The 19,514-nt window shown below is 41.9% G+C and overlaps 1 protein-coding gene across 3 annotated transcripts in view; it reads left to right on the plus strand.

The window, feature by feature from the left end:
• WASHC4 (WASH complex subunit 4) overlaps nucleotides 1-19,514 on the plus strand; it is a 150,769-nt gene that overhangs the window by 39,829 nt on the left and 91,426 nt on the right. For all 3 annotated transcript variants that reach the window (XM_085894150.1, XM_085894151.1, XM_085894149.1), the window contains exons 10-15: nucleotides 1,820-1,940; nucleotides 12,403-12,520; nucleotides 14,281-14,408; nucleotides 14,987-15,150; nucleotides 15,352-15,466; nucleotides 18,923-19,048. In XM_085894150.1, the coding sequence (XP_085750276.1) occupies nucleotides 1,820-1,940; nucleotides 12,403-12,520; nucleotides 14,281-14,408; nucleotides 14,987-15,150; nucleotides 15,352-15,466; nucleotides 18,923-19,048 (772 nt within the window). The remainder of the gene's footprint in view (nucleotides 1-1,819; nucleotides 1,941-12,402; nucleotides 12,521-14,280; nucleotides 14,409-14,986; nucleotides 15,151-15,351; nucleotides 15,467-18,922; nucleotides 19,049-19,514) is intronic.

Raw genomic sequence — 19,514 nt, forward strand, 5'->3', positions numbered from 1 at the left:
TTTTCATGTATGTTGTTGTGGCATGATCTTGAACACTGGCACAACACTAACTTTTTGTGCATATTAAATGGTAACATTGTGCAAGTGGCCTCATTATCGTTGGGATTTTAATTTTTCTATCTCTTCATGTGTTGCATTTGACCGGCCTGTTTCGGGATACTCCAAAAACAATGTTTCGGGAGTCCAGTTTAGAGGCCTATTGGAGCTCCTGTAGGGACACCGTAGCTTGGAGAGGGGCATGAAGCAACTGAATGAGGCCATGGTCCCCACTGTCAGAGCAGATGGTAGAGGCCAGGGTGTCAACAGAGCAGGAGAGTAGGTCTGCCACCATATTGTCCCTGCCAGGTGTAAACTGGAGCTGAAAGTTGTACTGATAGTGGCGTTCGGACCACCAATGCAGTTGGAGCAGTTTGTCGCCTGTGCCCGAGGTAGATAGCACAGTTGTGAGTGCTTGTGGTCAGTCCATAGGGTGAATGCATGGCCATAAAAAATACATATGCCACCGCTCACACACCCAGAAGTCGTCCACGAATGGAGGCCTCTCCTAAAGCTCATGCAGAAAAAAGCCCGCCTAGGATTTGCCAGGGCCCATGCTAAAAAAGATGAAGACTACTGGGACTCTATACTCTGGAGTGATGAGACCAAGATAAATGTTTTTTTTAGCATGGGCGCTGGCAAATCCTAGGCGGGCTTTTTTGTGCATGAGCTTTAGGAGAGGCTTCCTTCGTGGACGACACCCATGCATGCCATTCCTCTGCAGTGTACGCTGTATTGTGTCATGGGAAACGGTCACCCCAGTTTGGCTTTCTACTTCTTTAGCTAAGTGCAGAGAACTTGCATGGCGATTTTCTTCAGCCCTTCTCATCAGAAGACGCTCCTGTCGAGGTGTTAACTTCCGTGAACGGCCTGTACGTCTCTGTGAGATGGTTGCAGTTCCATATTTGTTAAATTTTTGTATCACTTTTGCTACCGTATTCTCACTGATGAGTAAAGCTTTGCTGATCTTCTTGTAGCCTTCACCTTCCTTGTGTAAAGAAATTATTTTCTTTCTCAGGTCTTGTGACATTTCTCTTCCATGTGGTGCCATTGCTGATGGCTTGAAATGGGAAGGGGTTTTCTTTGTTAAGTAGCACCCTTTTATAGTCAACTGTCTGCTGGACACCTGTTTAATGAATAATTAGACTCACCTGTGGTTGAATTAATGTTAATTAGGATTTTGTAGTCTAAAATTTAGCTTTGCTCCTAAGACTTTCATTGGGGTGTACTCATTTTTGCAGCATGGTCTTTAATGAATTTGTTGGGAAAAAATCCTTTTTTGTGTGTGCAAATTAATAAATCTTGTTTGCAATCAATGGCCCACATTTGTGGGAGTGTTTTGTATTATAGTATCCCATAGAAAATGTGGATTCTGAAAGGAAACTAAAGGTTTTCTGACAAATCTGTCGTGGTGTACTCATTTATGCTGATCACTGTGTATGTATGTATATGTGTATATATATATATATATATATATATATATATATATATATATATATATATATATATATATATATATATATATATATATATATATATATATATATATATAGATGTATATTATATTAATCAGTTATTGATATGATTAAACTGTAAAAGTTTTGCCATTGTTAAAATTCGGAATTGCATTTGCTGAAATTTCGACATTCTTGTTTCGAAAAACATCCCGGTTTGGCCGTGTCTATAAACAGACATATGAAATGAATTTGGTTGTGTCTATAAACAAGATTATCATTTATATGTTTTTGAAGTGTTTTCTTTTTGGTGCATCTTGTGCTTCAAGGCTGTTGAAGTCTGTTCATCATAATCCAGGACGGTTTGATCTCCCAGATGGCAAGCTGCGATCTCTGGAAAAACTTTTGCTTAAACTTGAAACGGATCTCTTGGACGGCATGTTATTGCAGGTTTGTAGCTGGTTCTTTTTGAGTGTTCTCCATGGTTTTAAGTTTCATGTGCTGTTGAAGGGACTTGTGGTTCCAATTTGCTTCATGGTATTTACACATTGCTTCTTCCAAACATCGCTCTCAGGAACTTTTTTTTTTTAATTTTAATTTTTATCATCCCAAAATTTTCTGCTGATTGATTCACTTGGCATGTCCTTATTACCTGATTGGATTGCCTGAGGCTCATCCACAAATTTCTAATTAAAATATATATTCAATTTGTATCTACAGTGAGCATTTAAATAATAACCAAACTGTATTTATCGGCCATTTCTCTCGTCTCGAAGTATAAGATTAAGAAGAATAATCCCATCATCTTTTATTATGACCAGCTGTTTTGAAAGAGTGAACAATCGCAAAAACAATTTTCATGTCAGCGGAAGTAACAAATTGTGGAGTTTCCCCCCAGATTAAAAAAAAAAATTAAAATCAGCCAAATCTTTTTGACATTTATATATGAAGCTGCTAATTTTGTGTGTATTTATTTGCATTAAATCTGATGCAAATGGCTAACTTGTTAATTGGTGGTTGCTCTTTCCTCTTGTGTTCAGGAAGGGTCTGACTGACTTTAATTGTGAGGCTTCACCATTGAAGATGTCCCACCCATTTGAAAAAATAATTATTTTTCTTTGCTTGTGTCACTGCCTCGTATGTCGGGGCGTCGATGTGTCATGGTTTAGCCAACACATTGGCCAAATAAAGAATATTTATATTTCCAGAAACAGCAGTTATGGTGATCTGGGTAAATTTGGGATTTTTTATTTTTTATTTTAATATGGAGAACCGTTGTGTAATCAGAGCTGTCTTAACAGCATTGTAGGCCCTGGGCAAAGCAATGTACTGGGGCCCCTACCCATCCACCCACCGAAATGATTCAATAAATTTATTCAATAAATTCTTCACAAATGTTTGGCGATATGATATGTGAGATGTTCTTCCAAAAAAGGGTCAAATTCACGCAACAATTCTAGAATACCGAGAAAGTTTCCGTTTTTGTGTCACGTGTCAACACTTTATGCCAGTACTCCTGCTCTGAATGATGATGGTTGAGCAATGCAGAATCCACACACCCAGTTTCTTTCTGTTGAATCGAATATGCCATCATGCACCTGCGATGTTCTTCTCAATTTTCATGTTCTACAATAAGATTGCTGTCTTTCCAATCGTTAAATCCTGATGTAGCAAAGGGGGATTCATTCTTGGACAATAGGCATATAATGCAAAGCAGTACAAACAACCTTGGGATGGTGAATAGAGCAGCTATTCACGTTTTATAGACTCGCTATTCCGCAGTTCACATTTGAATACTGTCTTTGATAATTACCTTGTCTGCATTCTTTATTCTCCATCATACACTCGTCGGGAGTTTGAAAAGTCGCAATCATGATTCTGACATGATGCCGGCCCATTGCGAATCCAGTAATCCACTGTACTAGTATTCTTCGTGTTCCATCGTCCTGGATCTGTCAAGATGTGAATCACATTCTCCTTTAACATTACATATTCGTGTATTTCTTCTTGTGGAACGTCCCCAGCAGCAGGAGTAGATATGGGTGTGTTTGGAACTGGAATATTGGATGTGGAAGTGCTTGCAGGAGTGGACAATGTTGATGCTGTGTCCAGAGGAGCAGTAGCTGTTGCTCCAAGGGTGACCCAAACTGATAACTTTGGAAGTTTGCTTTTTTTTTCCTTCTCCTCTGCAGCTCTTTTCCTCTTCTGTGCTCCACTCGGATAGGTACACTTCATTTCTGCTCATGGAATTGTCCACCTGGAAAGAATTAAAGTCTGTTAGACAAGTATATATATTGTGGATTCTCACCACCCTGGCGTGCGAGCGACTGCTTTTAACCAATCGCGGCCGCGTGCCCACCGACCGTGGCAATCCAGTCGCATCTTTCGGATCAACGCCGAAATCCAGCTACGGGTGTGTTTTTAATCACACCGTAAATCGGCCAACTATTCTGTCTGCGCGTGACAGAGTCCGATCGCCGAATTGTTGATTTACCTAAGTATGCGCGCAGAAAGAAATGCCGGGGATTTACACCTCAACGGGACCTGCTTGGAAACGAGCCGCTTAAGCAGCTGGCTCCGTTTGCGATTTTCCGAGCGGTGTATATCGCCAAGTCCCGCCGGATCCGATTACTTTATCGGCTATTTAAAAGCCAGCTAATATCCCGAACGCAATGCGGCAGCTCAATTGAGGGAAAGGATGCAATGAACAGGTCACATTCACGCAAGGACATTTATTTATACACACGTAAGCAATCGAACACGTATGCAATCATGCAGTCAGTAAAGCAATGCAGGAACAAGCAAGACAAAGAACTACAACCGTTCTATTATTATGTACATGCACTTAACAGTTCACTACTTGACGGACATGGCGCCACAACATTCATTCAAAGAAACCCCAGGAAAGAAAAGGGTGAGAATGGGGCCCGCAGGCCTTTAATGTTCCTCGGAGCCGGGATGACTGCGAGGCTCCGAGAGACCGTGCAGGCTACCTTTCACCCTCGTGACTCGCCGGGCCTTGGTTCGGCGACCATCGGTGGCCCTGCCCGCACTCCGCTGGACTCCACCCGTGCCTTCAACGGCGATCTGGCTGGCGACTCCTCTCCAGCTCCACCGGCGCCTCCGTCGACCAAGGAGAGAGACCAAGCAGAGGGACTCTCTTTCCCCTCGCTGACAGACTCCGCTGCACTCCCAGACTGCAGACGATTGCAGCTCGCCTCCGCTCCCAGACTTCCACTCAACTCCACGCCGAACCCAGACCGACCTACCCCTTGGCGTTTTTAGCCCGGCTTTTTATCGCCCCGGCGCCTCGCCCCTCCCTTTGCGGTGCGCGGGGGGGGGGTACATTCCAGCGGGGTTCGGCTCGGCTCTTGGCCCGCTCTTTTGGCCCGATCACGGACATTATGTTTCTTTCGCCCTTCTGAGGGAAAATTCCAGCAGAGCTCGGCTGGGGTCAGTTGTTGTTTTACAACCGTCATTTCTGTTTACCCGTTCTGATGGATATCGGGGCGGGAGTTGTTGAGATGTTGTTGTTGCAGTGTCGTTAGCGCTGTGGTGGAGATGGTGTGGTTGTTGAAAGGCGGTTGTGGGTGTTGAAGTCGTGGTTGTTCCAAAATAAAGATAGCAAAAGAATAATGGCTGACTCAAAGATCACAGCCCGGTTACACGAGTAAATCCCTTCGACATCGGTGGGGAAATCTAATCTGAACACAAACTTATCAACATAACTGATCTCTGGGAAGCGTGAATGGTGTTCTGTGAATTTACACAACCGTAACACTACCCCCTCCCCTTTTTACAGACTTCCCGAGTCGCCAAATTTTCGTGTGCCTTCATGTGTAAGTTTCCCCTAGTACTATTTACCTTCGGATCCCTGAGTGCGACATTTAGTGTATCCGTGTCCCAAAAGTAAATAACCTACGGGCTGATTAACTAACTAAACAAACTCACTCATGCAGACGACTTAACTAAATTGCCGGCGCTACGACAAACATGTAGGGGAAGCAACTCATGTACAATTTACCCTTATCTTTAACTTGTAAATTTACACTAAACCATGGCCCAGGACTGATGGACTCGGACTCTGTGGGAAAAAGGCACATAGCAATGTCAGTATTTTGAGGGTGAGCGCCCCCGCAGCTGAAGGTCAGATGTCTTCGGGGCCTGTTCAAATGGCCCCGTTGTCTGTCACAAAACCTTTTTCATGTCTTCAGCTGCTGAAGGCAACTCACCCCAACCCGGCGGCTATGCGCCATCCCACAGGCCATTTTCGAAGCAGGGAGCCAGGCTGCCTAAATGCAGTCTCTGGCACATGGAACAAATGCAGGTGTGTACAGGGAATATGGCCGGCTGCCCAATGCAGTCTTAGGCCTCCCCTTTGAAATGAGCACAGTGAACACAAAACGGTGCACGGGCTGCACCAATGCAGTCCTGTGTGCGGCTGCCTGCAGGGCAGTCCCTGCAGAACACTGGATGAACACTGAAGCAAGCAAACACACAAAAAATGAATGGTGCACGGGCTGCATCAATGCAGTCCCCGTGTGCAGATGGAGGGATGGATGCAAACACGGTGCACGGGCTGCTCAATGCAGTCCCGTGGTGCGGCTGCCTACAGGGCCGTCCCTGCAGCTCGCGTGATGATCCTGGCGCACATGGTGATGGATAGAATGGGGAAAATGCAAACAACAAGGGCTAGCAGGCATGGGGTCAAGGCAGAGGGAGGCAGACAAGGCATGGCAAGGCCTGCACAGGCCGTTATAGCAAAACAGGCCGGCAGTTGTTTTCCAACCGTCATTTCTGTTTACCCGTTCTGATGGATATCGGGGTGGGAGTTGTTGAGATGTTGTTGTTGCCGTGTGGTTAGTGCTGTGGTGGGGATGGCGTGGTTGCTGAAAGGCGGTTGTGGGTGTTGAAGTAGTGGTTGTTCCAAAATAATGATAGCAAAAGAATAATGATCACAGATCACAGCCCGGTTACACGAATAAATCCCTTTGACATCTGTGGGGAAATCTAATCTGAACACACACCTATCGACATAACTGATCTCTGGGAAGCCTGAATGGTGTTCTGTGAATTTCCACAACCGTAACAATATATATATATATATATATATATATATATATATATATATATATATATATATATATATATATATATATATATATATATATATATATATATATATATATATATAGTCATAATTAACATAATACTTGACAAGGATTTCCCATGCTCTTCCCTCATCAACACTCCCTTTGCAAAACATGAACTTTGCACATGATTCACATGACATGACAAATCATGTTTTAAAATAATTTTGTATTTTTCTCAAAGTGAAAAAGTAACAATGTTAAACGTGCGTCACGATTCCTGCATCAAAATAAGTACATTCATTCCTGACCCTCAATTGACTTCACCCAGCTGTGCCAAATTATTTTACTTTATACAATTGCATACGAGTCCGACAGGATGCTGCAGCAGTAGTGCAATTACATTTGAGCTGTCTCGTCTCGGTTTTATTCTCAGCCTGATTATAAACTGTTGGATTGGTACTTTGCAAGCAGGGTGTTGCATCATGAATGTGTTGCCTTTGTGCATGGACGGCAAGCTGAGTTGTCATGTCTGCTAGTATTCCTTGGTGGATGTTAAAGATCCCTCAAATTATTCGCCAGGAGTAGGCGAGTTGTCACTGGCACCCTAAACAAATTGCAAATTCTTGCCACTTTCAGTCAAACATTGGGCCTGTAGGTTTGTGAAAGACTTGAGGCCAAAAAGACTTTCCCTGATCGAAGTTACTTAAGTCCCCACCCAGCTCTCCCCCAACCATAATTTATCTTCTTTATTAAAAAATGCATTGGAGCAGATGACCAATTGTCCTAAATAGTTTGCACACTGTCTGGATTTTGCATACCAGTCTTGTGGGGAAGTAGGAACAATAGGGAAGGATGTGAAAGTTGGATGGAGTTGAGGGGGTTTTTTTATTTCTTAATTTTTTTTTTAATTTCATCATTTTACTCATTCAAACATAGTGATGTACTGCAATTCAGCTGTATCGGCTCTTATTTAATATACTTGTGTTTGTCAAGTGGGAAGTTACATTCGTGCGTGAAAAGTGTGATGGTAATGACCATGCATCTTCAACAAAGAGAAATCCCAACGAGGTACCCCATGACTTTCAACTGCACCACATTCCAAAAACCTGCATTGTCAACATCCTGAGGGTCACTTGATCAGAAGATCAACTGGGTCAGCCACATCAATACCGTGGCTACAAGCGTTGGCTACAGTCCACGTATTCTGTGATTGTCTCACTTCCCGACCCTTCGACACCTCTCCACCATAACTAGTGTTCAAATCAGGAGTGTGATGGAATGCTCAAACCATATGAAATAACATTTAGGAAGCTTAACTGCATCAAATACAGAGCGGATTGCTCAAAGGGATCATCTCGGATCAACATTAATCCCATGTCTCACTGTTGTGAGTAGTCTCTGCAGAATAATGCAATGCAGCAACTTACTGTTCCTGCTCCAACAACTCATTTCAGCCACATGACTGCTTATTGAATGCAGATACACCACAATCATCTTTGGGCAACTGCTAAGAAACATTTAAATGTTGCACCACCCACATCTCATTCTAGCGACGTTAAGATGGAACTCTCCGGTGGCAGTTCCAATAAATGTAGCAGAAAGAGGGAAGTATGAACAACAATTGTGTTTATCGAGGTCGATTTTACCCTGGACTACAATCTTCCCCATTGGCTTATTTATTTATTTGATAATTTATGTATACAGAAAGCTAGACTCGTGAAGGTAGCGAAGAGGAATATGGAGATGGGGATGTTGCACATTCGAGTTATTTTGGCACTGTATAATGTATTTGGGATGGGGTGAGTGGGGAGTGAAAATTCTTCACCAAAACGTTTGCCTTTTTCTGGTATCAAGTAATGTATCTTTTGTAACTCTGCTGATTATGCTCTGCAGGTGATCACATGATCGTGTGCGAGCGCGTGTTCTCATTTTTCTTCCTTCCAGCAACAGTTGAAAATGCCACAAAAGCTAATGAGTCGTACATCTTAGACTAATAAAAGGGTGTGCGTGCGTGCGTATGTGTGTGTCCTCCATAACTCCAAAACCATAAAACCTAGCAGCCTGAAACTTTATATGCATACTTAGAGAACTCCAAGGAAGTGCCAGAATGATAATTGGGTGTTTGAGTTCATTAAAACACCCCTTTTGAAGATAATTTATGCTGTCCTCATCACAACAAACCCAAATTAGCCTTACCAAGATGGCGGCACGCCATCTTGGTCAGCCCTATGTGGTTGTTGGAGTCTTCAGTCTTCAGCCGTCGTTTTGTTTGGCCTATTCAAGCATGCCTCGATTTGGAAACACGATCTACTCTCATGGACTAATTCAAGTATATAATCAAAATATTATGTCGGATTTGAGAATCTGATCTGGTGAACAAAATAAGTGTCGAAATCTGAAAATTTTAACCAATTAGTGATTTTTATTATAACAGGGTATTTATTGAAGCAAAGCATTAAACTTAACCTTTCCTACTGTTCAGACGATTATATTGAGTGAAGAAAAAATTATGGAATGTGCAGAAAGTGTATATTCATTGAGTGAAACGTCGTGCTTCATAACCTGCTATTGAAATCCATGACGGCACAGTCCACAGGGGGGTCCTAGTTATTTTTTTTTTTTTTTGGAAATTACATATGCAGTTTGCTGTTTCCATTTTGGGCGATTTGCTAACATTACAAAATCTCCATATGCGGGTTTCAGAAAGTGCAACGTATCCTTCCCAGGTCTGGAAGTATCCACCGTGTGTGGGTGTGTGTGCGTGCGTGCTTGCACATCTGGGGTTTTAGAGTGTGGAATGGAGTCCTCCCAGGGTGGGCTCCAAAGTATCCACCTTCATTTCAGTCAGAAGTCACGATTCATGGACCAAGCTGTGAAGTTTTTTTCTATTTTCAGTTTTGTGTCGAGGGCTCTCTTCAGGATCATTACTGAGCCCAGGACAATTTCCAACTGTAGTTCGTTTGTCGTGATATTCCCAGGGATGGTTTTTAATATCTCTGTGAGGTTCTTCTTCATCATTCCCATGAGGTTCTTCGTCATCACTGGTACAACTCTGGCATTCTTCAGCTTCCAGGATCTTATTACTTCATGCTTGAGGTCTTGGAATTTGGTCATTTTCTTGATTTCTGCATCATTACTCCAAGATCACTAATATTAACACCTCAATTAGCATTGCCTTCTCTTTTTTTTTGTACCTCAATATGATATCTTCTTCTTCTTGCATATGGCAGCTTAGCTGCCGGGGTAGTTATCATTTCTTGGAAGCGTGACTGTGTCACTGATGCCCCTCTCCCAGTACACACTGGTACTCATTTCACCCATCTCGGAAGGATGACAGGCTGAGTCAACCCCCTGGTGTATGAATTCAGTGGGGGGCTTGAACTCAGAACCCTAGGATCCCAAGCCGCCACCCTAACCACTAAGCCAACACCAGGTCCAAGTATGATATCTGGTCACAATACTTTGTTTTCCATGTTCCCGCCCAATGGGATCATAAGGTCGTACGTGAGCGGTGCTTCAATGTTTTCAGTGATTACTTTTGGTTAATTTTCCCACGGATTTTCTGGAATTGGAATTTCAAAGTTTTTGCAGATGTGCCAGCGGATTACTTTACAAACTCTGTTGTGTTGTTGTGTGTACAGCTGTTTTGACACTTTTTTTCATGTTCAGTCATGAAGCATCACATATCATTCTGTTTGCTAACCCCACCTCCACCCCTCACCTGTCTTTTTGTTTTTTCCTTTCCTCCTCTCAGCCACCCTTTTCTCTCACTCTGTCCCCTCCTCAGAAAATGCAGCACTCTCCTCTCATACCTCTGTTGCTCTCTCGCCATGTGCGTGTGCATGTGCGTGCGCCTTAGGGTGCTTCATCATAGGGGGTAAAAAAATAAGTGAATATTCATGCTCCCTGGGTGTGCCTTTGTTCCATTTGACAGTAGAAACATACACACCAAATATGAAGCAGATTGGAGGATGTTTAGGGGTTCCTCAAGTTGGCACAATATTGTTGAAATTTGCCAAACTGTAACTGACAACTTGCCGTCGAATATGCACAATGCAGTGCACTTCACGCAGTACAATGCTTCGTCATCTATGGTATTTCTCTGAGCACTTGGTAGCATTGGCACTTTTCGATGACTGGGTCTCTTGTGAGACAAAAATGGCAATGACTGCCAATTTTTAAAAGAAGCCAGCAGAGAAAATCCTTAAACGTCTGGATGGAAAGTCTTTCAACTCCGCCATGCCACTGGAACAACATGTCAGCCAACTTTCTCTAAAAATCTTCGATTTGCTACTAATAGATGGGCAAGAGGAGGCACACAACTTCCTGGTCAAGCAACCACTATTGTGGCCAGAATATCTTGTCTATGTGAAATTTAAAGAGGCTGTTCAAAGACTCAAAGTGGTGAATGACACTGCTAAGCACGGCATAGCACTCATGACAGCATATAATGGCAGTTTGACCCATGATGAGGAGCAGGTTCAATACCTGCTTCAGGTTGTGGCTGCCTACCAAAAGGCCATTCCAAAGCCTACTAAGGCCACTTTAACAATACAAGTGACATTTGAATTAACTGAACATTGAACTATTGACATGATATATTTCTGTAAAGGCATTGTCACTGTATTTTGATTATTTCATGTTTAAAAGATCAAGCAGTTTTTAGAATAGTATATTGCATTGTGCAAATTACGTGTATTTTGTAAATATTAACCAAAATTGTGCCAACTTGAGGAACCCCTAAATATCATGGAATTTTGTTCATTTTTGACCTATAAGTTCTTATGGGGTATTGGAACAAAGGCAAAATCAGGGAGCAGGAAAAATCAAACTTTCATTTTTTTTGGAACACCCTAGTGCGCCTGTCTGTCTGTCTGTCTCACACACACATGCATCCCACCTTCTCTCCCACAGTGAATAGCATAGCAATAGTCCTACAGTGAACGTTTTGGTGAGGTGTTGCTCTCCCCACCTCTCCCCTAACTCCCTGCCTTCATCCTCTCTACCTCCCCTTTCCCCTCTCACCCTACACCTGCCAACTTTCTCTTTCTCTTTCCCTTTCTCTCTTTCTCTCTTTCTCTCTCTTTCTCTCTCTTTCTCTCTCTTTCTCTCTCTTTCTCTCTCTTTCTCTCTCTTTCTCTCTCTTTCTCTCTCTTTCTCTCTCTTTCTCTCTCTTTCTCTCTCTTTCTCTCTCTTTCTCTCTCTCTCTTCTCTCTCTTTCTCTCTCTTTCTCTCTCTTTCTCTCTCTTTCTCTCTCTTTCTCTCTCTTTCTCTCTCTTTCTCTCTCTTTCTCTCTCTTTCTCTCTCTTTCTCTCTCTTTCTCTCTCTTTCTCTCTCTTTCTCTCTCTTTCTCTCTCTTTCTCTCTCTTTCTCTCTCTTTCTCTCTCTTTCTCTCTCTTTCTCTCTCTTTCTCTCTTTTCTCTCTTTTCTCTCTCTTTCTCTCTTTTTCTCTTTCTCTCTCTCTCTTCTCTCTCTTTTTCTCTTTTCTCTCTTTCTCTCTTTCTCTTTTTCTCTTTTTCTCTTTTTCTCTTTTTCTTTTTCTCTTTTTCTCTTTTTCTCTTTTTCTCTTTTTCTCTTTTTCTCTTTTTCTCTTTTTCTCTTTTTCTCTTTTTCTCTTTTTCTCTTTTTCTCTTTTTCTCTTTTTCTCTTTTTCTCTCCCCCTCCTCCCCCCCCCACTATCTTGACCCATCAGCAAAGTGACGGGTTGTATTTGCTCGTTGAAAATAAAAAATTACATTGCAACGTCCTTACACTTATTGTATCTTGTTGGCAGAACCTTTTAAACGCCCATTGTATTATGTGTTTTGATTGCTTTGCAGAATTGCATGGAACACCCTTTTGATAAGGGGGAGAATATAGTTTCCAAGAACAGTGTTTTTTTGGAAGAGTTTGCATACAATATCCGCACACACTTCTTGGCAATTGAGGCCAAACTTGGTATGTTATTATATTTCCTTGAATGCCATGTACATGTTTATTATACTTAGCATACAATATGGTTGTTAGCTTTGCATATTTGGATGAAACATGTTTATGTCAAACTTTAAAAAAGTTTTTTTTAACAAAGTCTAAGGCTTTTGGAGGAGCAGCAACACAAATCGTTCACCTGCAGATAAATACACGATTCAACACCGGATTTGACCCACCAAGCTCAGTGGCAGCGTTTCTCAGAAGTGACGGCACTTCCTAGAGCACTCTGGGTTCTAGCAGAACCATCTTTATGGCGTTGCTTTTCTCTCCCCACTCAGCGGGGCAATTAAAGAGGCATTTCATCCTCCCCATGGATGCCAACCTACGTCCATGCTCTTTACTTTAAATTCTAAGCGTCAATAGATACAGCACGTGCCGTTTTAAAAGTGTTCCTTATGACTCGGCTGAGGCCAGAATCAAACTATTGACCTCCCGGATTAAGAGCTGACCCTGTAACCACAATGTCACCGTGTCTGGTTTATTCTTTTCTTTTCTTCTTTTTTTTTATTCATTTAGATACTTTGCAGCATCTTACTGAAGTTTGACATTGATGCATGTCAGTTTGGTTGTTGCTGTTACCTTTTGTCATTTTCTTGAGCTGTGCATGCACATCAGCTGTGCTTGCCCAAGTGAACCCAAAACAACGAAATAGCTGTTGAGCAGACTAAGGGCCTTCAAACACTCGTCATGTTTTGACCATCCGGACTAACGACTAGGTCTTCATCTTGTTCCACACCGGCACCCACGCTCTGTACTTTTGCCCTAATTTTGTGCATTCATCAGAGCAGCTTTGTTTATTCACAAATACGGAAATATAAAAGGAATTCTCCAAGGTTAATGCTTTTTTTTAAATCTCAATGTAAAGTAATTGCTTGAGCACATACTGTACTTGACTTCAGATTAACAATGAAGTGTCTGCATCCTTTGCGCATTCTTATGATCACCATCGTGAGGGTTGTCGAGCAATCTTTCCCTTGGATGAGTTCAAGCAAACACTTGACACTTTATTTATTTATTTTTTATTCTTTCCAGCAGACGTACATCCAACAAACAAAAACTGTGCTGATGTTTTTATTCCCAACAGCATGGTGTCCACTCATCAGTGTCAGTTAAAAGTTGCAGGTGTATCAGCCTGTCATCATTTGAATATAAACAATTTATTCCAGTGTGTGGGATGCAGGTGCCCCAGGAATATGCCCGAACATCAAAAATAGGATGGGGCATATTCCCACCTTGCATCTGGAGGTACTGTTTAGTCTGATTTATTTATTACCACCGTCACTGGAGGTGGACGGAGGTTATGTGTTCACCTCTATCTGTCTGTCCGTGAGCAGGGTATTTCAAAGAGTTACGGACGGATTTGGACAAAATTTGGTGGAATGGTTGGGTGTTTGACAAGGAGGAATTGATTTGATTTTGGTGAAATCTTGATGCTGTACTATAATTTTTAAAGTGATTCTTCACCATTGAGAAATGGGGCTAAAAATGATATACATATAGCAATCTATTTCAATGAGTTGTGGACGGATTTTGACACAACTTGGTGGATGAGTTGGGTAGGTGACAAGAACGAGCTGATTAGATTTTGGTGAAGGCGTAGATGCAGATCCGGCCAATCACTGGGATACAAAACGTATACTGTTCAGCTTAGCAGAGGGTATGCACTCTACCGAGTGCCGTTCTAGTTTAATTTTGCATTACATTTCGTCTGTCTGCATATCTTTCAGGGGAGCCTACAGAAATTGAATCACGGCAGAGATTCGTAAGCATATGCTGCCTTTATGCCCTGCATTTCAACATATTCAGAGCACTAGACAAAAAGCTTTTCAAAACGTTGATGGACGTCCACCGAAAGGTAAGAGACTACATGGGTATAACGGCTTGTCTTTTTGTTATTACAGCAACTTATGTTGCCTCCATTGTTGTTACAGCTTTGGAGCATTTTGACTTTGTCACACAAGCTTTTTTGTTTTTGCAATAATTTTACTATTTAATACTAGTTTCCTTGCAACGAACTCCAAAGCCTATGCAATGGTTATCATTGCTCCATCCTTTCTTAATGCAAAGCGTCGAGCAAAGAAGCAGCACGTACCATCAACATTTTTGTTGGTCTTACTCGGCTGGAGTTTGAACCATTGATCTCTCAGACTGTGATAGATGCTGTAACCATAACACCATCCAGTCTGGTTGAAATGTTAAGTGCTGCCATTTTATTAAAATTTTATTTTTTGATGAGTGTTCATTGAGAAAATATTCCAAGGTTTTTGCACATGAGTGTATTAACTTCTATTTGTTATAGTTGCTTACAACTTGTTATAGTTCTTACTGTTACACTGTTATTTGTTATAGTTCTTACAAATATTTGTTATTTGTAAGAGACTGAAAGTGTGGGACCATTTCTCCAACATTTGTGTTGTCTGCCTTGCATTGCAGATCCCGGCAGTAACCCTCGTAGCTAATGTGGTGTGGTTTGTGGACAAGTTTCTTCTGCTGTATCTTCAACCATCAGATAAGCAACTGGTTGATCGTAAAACACTTCAGGCCATACAAACACAGAGAGAGGCTTTCCTGCAGCAGAGAGCACAGACACAAGCCAAGTGAGCTTGTGGGGGAGGTTCTTGCAACAACAACACCACCACCACTCCATCATCCATTGAAACATTTGATATATCTATCACTTATTACATGCTATTATTCACATACAACAATGAGAGAAATTTGACCTTGTATGTTGAACTGTCTTGTTGCCTCTCTTTGTTGGTTTCTTGCCTTATTGAGCCATGCTTGCTTTTTCACAGAGAGATCCAGTCTTACTACATGGTTGTGGGTGCTTGGATGAGCAAGATGGATTCAACCGTGTTAAAGGGACCATTTTCAAACGACCTGGCAAGCCGCTGCAATCTTTTCATCCAGGTATCATGCCAGTACTTGGGTTGTTTATAAAAAAACAAAACATTTGTATACATTGTCGAGGCTCATTAAAGAGCGAGTACGCAGAACAGATCAGGATGTAACAGGCAAAAACAGGACCCAAAACACGCATGCATGGGGTGGACAAGTTGGATACAGAAGACAACTCCAAGAAAGCAAAACTGGAAAATTTGAAGGAGGAGGGATTTGGGTGGGATTTACGAGGGTAGTAAAGATCATGGTTTTGGATTGAGGACTATCTGAGATGGTGGTAAACAGATGTTTTGAAGATCTGAAGGGAAGAATGAAATTGAATAGGATGTGGAAGTTGATTCCACAGGTGGGAATAGAGGAGCAAATGAGTGGAGGTGAGCAGTGATCCTGGACCCTGGATTTAGGTAGTTTCACCAGAAGGGGGTTGATGGTGGACTGTGTGATCCCTGCAGAAACCTGGTGGGGGTGGGGTTGGAATGGACAAAGTACGGAAAGAGCAGAGGGTGCAAGACCAGAAAGAAGGCAGAAGAAGATGGAGACCACCGACCTGTCTGCGATGGCAAAGTGATAGACCCATAGACTCGGTTTCATCACAGGAGATTCCCATAATCTTAAAGGCCTTGGTTTCCACAGCATGAAGCCGAGGAAGATGTGAGGCAGAGGAATCAGCCTGGAGGGGAAAGCAGGACTCCATCAAGCAGCAGATGAAGGCCTTGTAGGTGGATAGGAGTTCAGGTGTGCCATGGAAGGTCGATGCGTAGTCAGTGGCTGGCTATGGAGGCCAACTACAAAATGTTTTCGAGGAGGGAGACAAGCTTGAAAGTTCATTCTTGAGGTTGGACAGATGCTGTTTTCTGGTTATTCAGAGTGGACACACTTGTTGCGGACTTCTTGGATTGGGTTTTTGGATTTGACTCCTTTAATAACATGCATTATTGTTGTTCAATACAACCGAGAGATAAGTAGATGGTCTAGATTTAAGTACTGCATACCCCTTTCTTTTCTTTTTTTAATCCCATATCTCAACCTTTTCACTCTCCTTGTTTCTCTTTTATGTTATATTTTATAAACTTAGACTCGTTTGAGGCTTGGCAGATACATCATCATAATATAATGGGCGTAAGCCTGGAACTTCTAACACACTTTTCTCAAAACATATTCTGTTCATACTTCCGAAATCTTCACATTATGTGTTCCATGTATTTACGCAGGTGATAGCGGATTCAAAAAATCGAATATAGATAGAATTTTCAAAGAGGGAATCGATGACGTCACAATCAGCAGCGTTCGGCGGCAAACCAACGGCCGGGTCCCAGACGACGTGCTTTACTTAACTACGTCCATGAGTTCAGGACGTTTGTTCAACTCGGCATTTACGACTTTTATCCTGCTATGTTGTTAATCTGTTGATGGAGATAATATAGAAACGATGAATATGTCAAATCGTTCGTGTTACTCATCCGACACTATGTGTCAAGGCCAACAATCTAAAGCAACCGGTCTCAAACGCTACCATGGGCACCCAGACACGCCACCAATATGAACTGAGCTGTTGAATGCGGCGCAAAACATCCAAAGAAACTACCGGAACCGAGTATTGTGATCCGTCCTGTCCCCCATACCTGTCGTAGACGGGTATCTGCTAGTCCAGAGTAAAGCCCTTTGCACCCAATTGACCATGTGGGAGAGTCAGGGGGTGGGGATGTGGTGTCCCTCACCTGACTGTAAACTTCTTTCTGAAAATGTTGTTGGCCAACATCACTTCATAAAATCACCTTTACCTATAATGTAAAGCCAGACTACAGGCAGTGTAGTAAACCCTCAAATATCGTGGGTTTCGACCAATCGCGGGCAACCTATTGTGTTCTGATTTGGTTTTTGCAGGATTTCATTTTGGCCAATTGTGGTTTTTGAGCTGAGATGAGTCATTGTTTGTGCCCGTCTGTATGATTACCTCCCATTATGAGCCTGTTGTTGTTTCTTGCGCAACGTTAATTGTAGTAATTAGGCCAGCATACGGAATGAAGCCAAGTTTTTAATTATGAATCGTACCGAACACGTCCTCAACCATTTCTTGGACATGTATTTACCTTTCTTGATCAAACTTGACGCACAGATAATGAATGGTGCATTACATATGCAAGTCATTTTTATTCGAGATCAGCTCAAATTTGGCTGACTGGCGGCCATTTTAGTTGTAAAAAAAACAAAAACCCGATGTTGAATACGTCCTCAACCATTTCTCGGACATGCACGGTCCGATTTTTTTCAAACGTGGCACAAGCGCAGTACACAATGGCATACATTAGCACCTGACTTTATTTTGCAATCTGATCAAACATGGCAAACTGGTAGACCGGTGGCCATTTTGGTTGTAAATAAATATGGGCTAGCGCTTTAACTCTGTGCGGCAAAATTATTAAAACAGCAGGAGCGATGACATTTTACGTCTTATTATTATTTCTTTTCCTTGTTTCAATTTTGATGTGTTTATTTGTGGCTGCTGCCACCTTCCTCTATATTTCCTTGAAGCCCAGGAACCGATCCCCCCCCCCCAATTTCCCATTGGCCCTTGGTTTTAACTATCATGGCATTTTCCAGGAACGTAACCCCTGCGATAGTTGAGGGTTTCTTGTACAATGAAAGGAGAAATAAAAGAGGAGACAGATTAGGAAAGTGATATTTACTGGGATATTCTGGCATCAAAATATAACTGAGAAATCTGAACCTCACCTTGAATTGTTACACAACCAATGGTCTTGCACATTTCTCTTTTATTGAGGCCCAATTTATTGCTTTCTGTGTTGACATCAACAAAGTAACTCACCAAAATATTTCATTAGTAGATATTAGCCGTTTTGGGATATGTTTCACAAGACGTGACAGATTTTTTGGGGGTGGGGGGAAGGCGGTACTTTATTGGCAAGCTGCTTTTTTTTTTTTTCTTTTTTTTTTTTTTTTTTTTTTTTACTTGGTGTTGAAGATTATGAAAATGCATGAATTTTAAAAGCTGAGCAGTGCTCCACATGACATGAATGCTCAGGAAGCTGGGAGGGGGCCATTAACACATTTCATGTACTTAAGGCTTCTCTTTAAATTTCTGCACAACACGCGTGACTTTGTTGCTGGTAATGTTTCCTGTGCCTGCTTTGTGGAGTGCTGGCCTCAGGTCTCAGTGATGTTTACAAATGTCAGTTCACATAAATATTTGGAGATCGTGAGTTTATTTGAATATATAAACCTTGATGGAAGCCCTACAAATGAAAGGTTAAATAATGTGTCCACCAGAGAATTGCAGTGATTGATGAATTCACTGTGCGCCAGATTTAATTTTTAATTTTGACAACACTGCATAAGGTCTCGTTACTTGACGTTTTCTTTCAATTTCATTTCCACAGATGATGTTCAACAAGCGAAGCAACGTTTTGAGTTTGTAACTCTTGTCCATATTTGTTTTGTGTGCAGGGCATTTTGTATGCTTTCAACCTGAGCAACATTATCCGAACCACGATGAACCTTCATGCCACACTGCAAAAACCAATGACAAAGACAACAGTTAAAGCTCTCTTTCGGCTGGTGGAACTTCTGCAGGTTCTGATTTATTCCTTTCCGGAAGGCATTTTTGGTATCTGCGTATCACATGAGTTAAAAAAAAAAACAATTGATGAATTTCTTGTGCTGTGCAGTTTTAGGCACATTTTGTTGGACTACGATTGTGACCTCTCCCCTCTTTATTAATAATATTGTTCCCTTACAAAGAACTTTTGATACAAGTGGAGGCTATTTAGGCCCATAAGAGCCTGTGCAGTGGTTGCCAACTTATGGTTGTTTGTGCATACTCTATACTTCCAAATGCTGAGCGTCAAGTCAAGTGAGGAAGCAGCACATACAATTTTAGTCTTTTGTACGACTCTGCTGCGGTTTCAAACAGCCGACGTCACAGATTCAATTTAAGCTGCAGTTGCAGAGCTGTATTGAAATTGCATCCACTTTTAAATGCGCATTCCAGAACCTTTCTCATCCATTACTATTGTGCTTATTATAAACATTGCAAGTA

The sequence above is a fragment of the Eptatretus burgeri genome, chromosome 9 (genome assembly GCF_056783735.1).
Source record: "Eptatretus burgeri isolate ZD-2024b chromosome 9, Ebu_testis_v1, whole genome shotgun sequence".
Taxonomy (NCBI): Eukaryota; Metazoa; Chordata; class Myxini; order Myxiniformes; family Myxinidae; genus Eptatretus; species Eptatretus burgeri.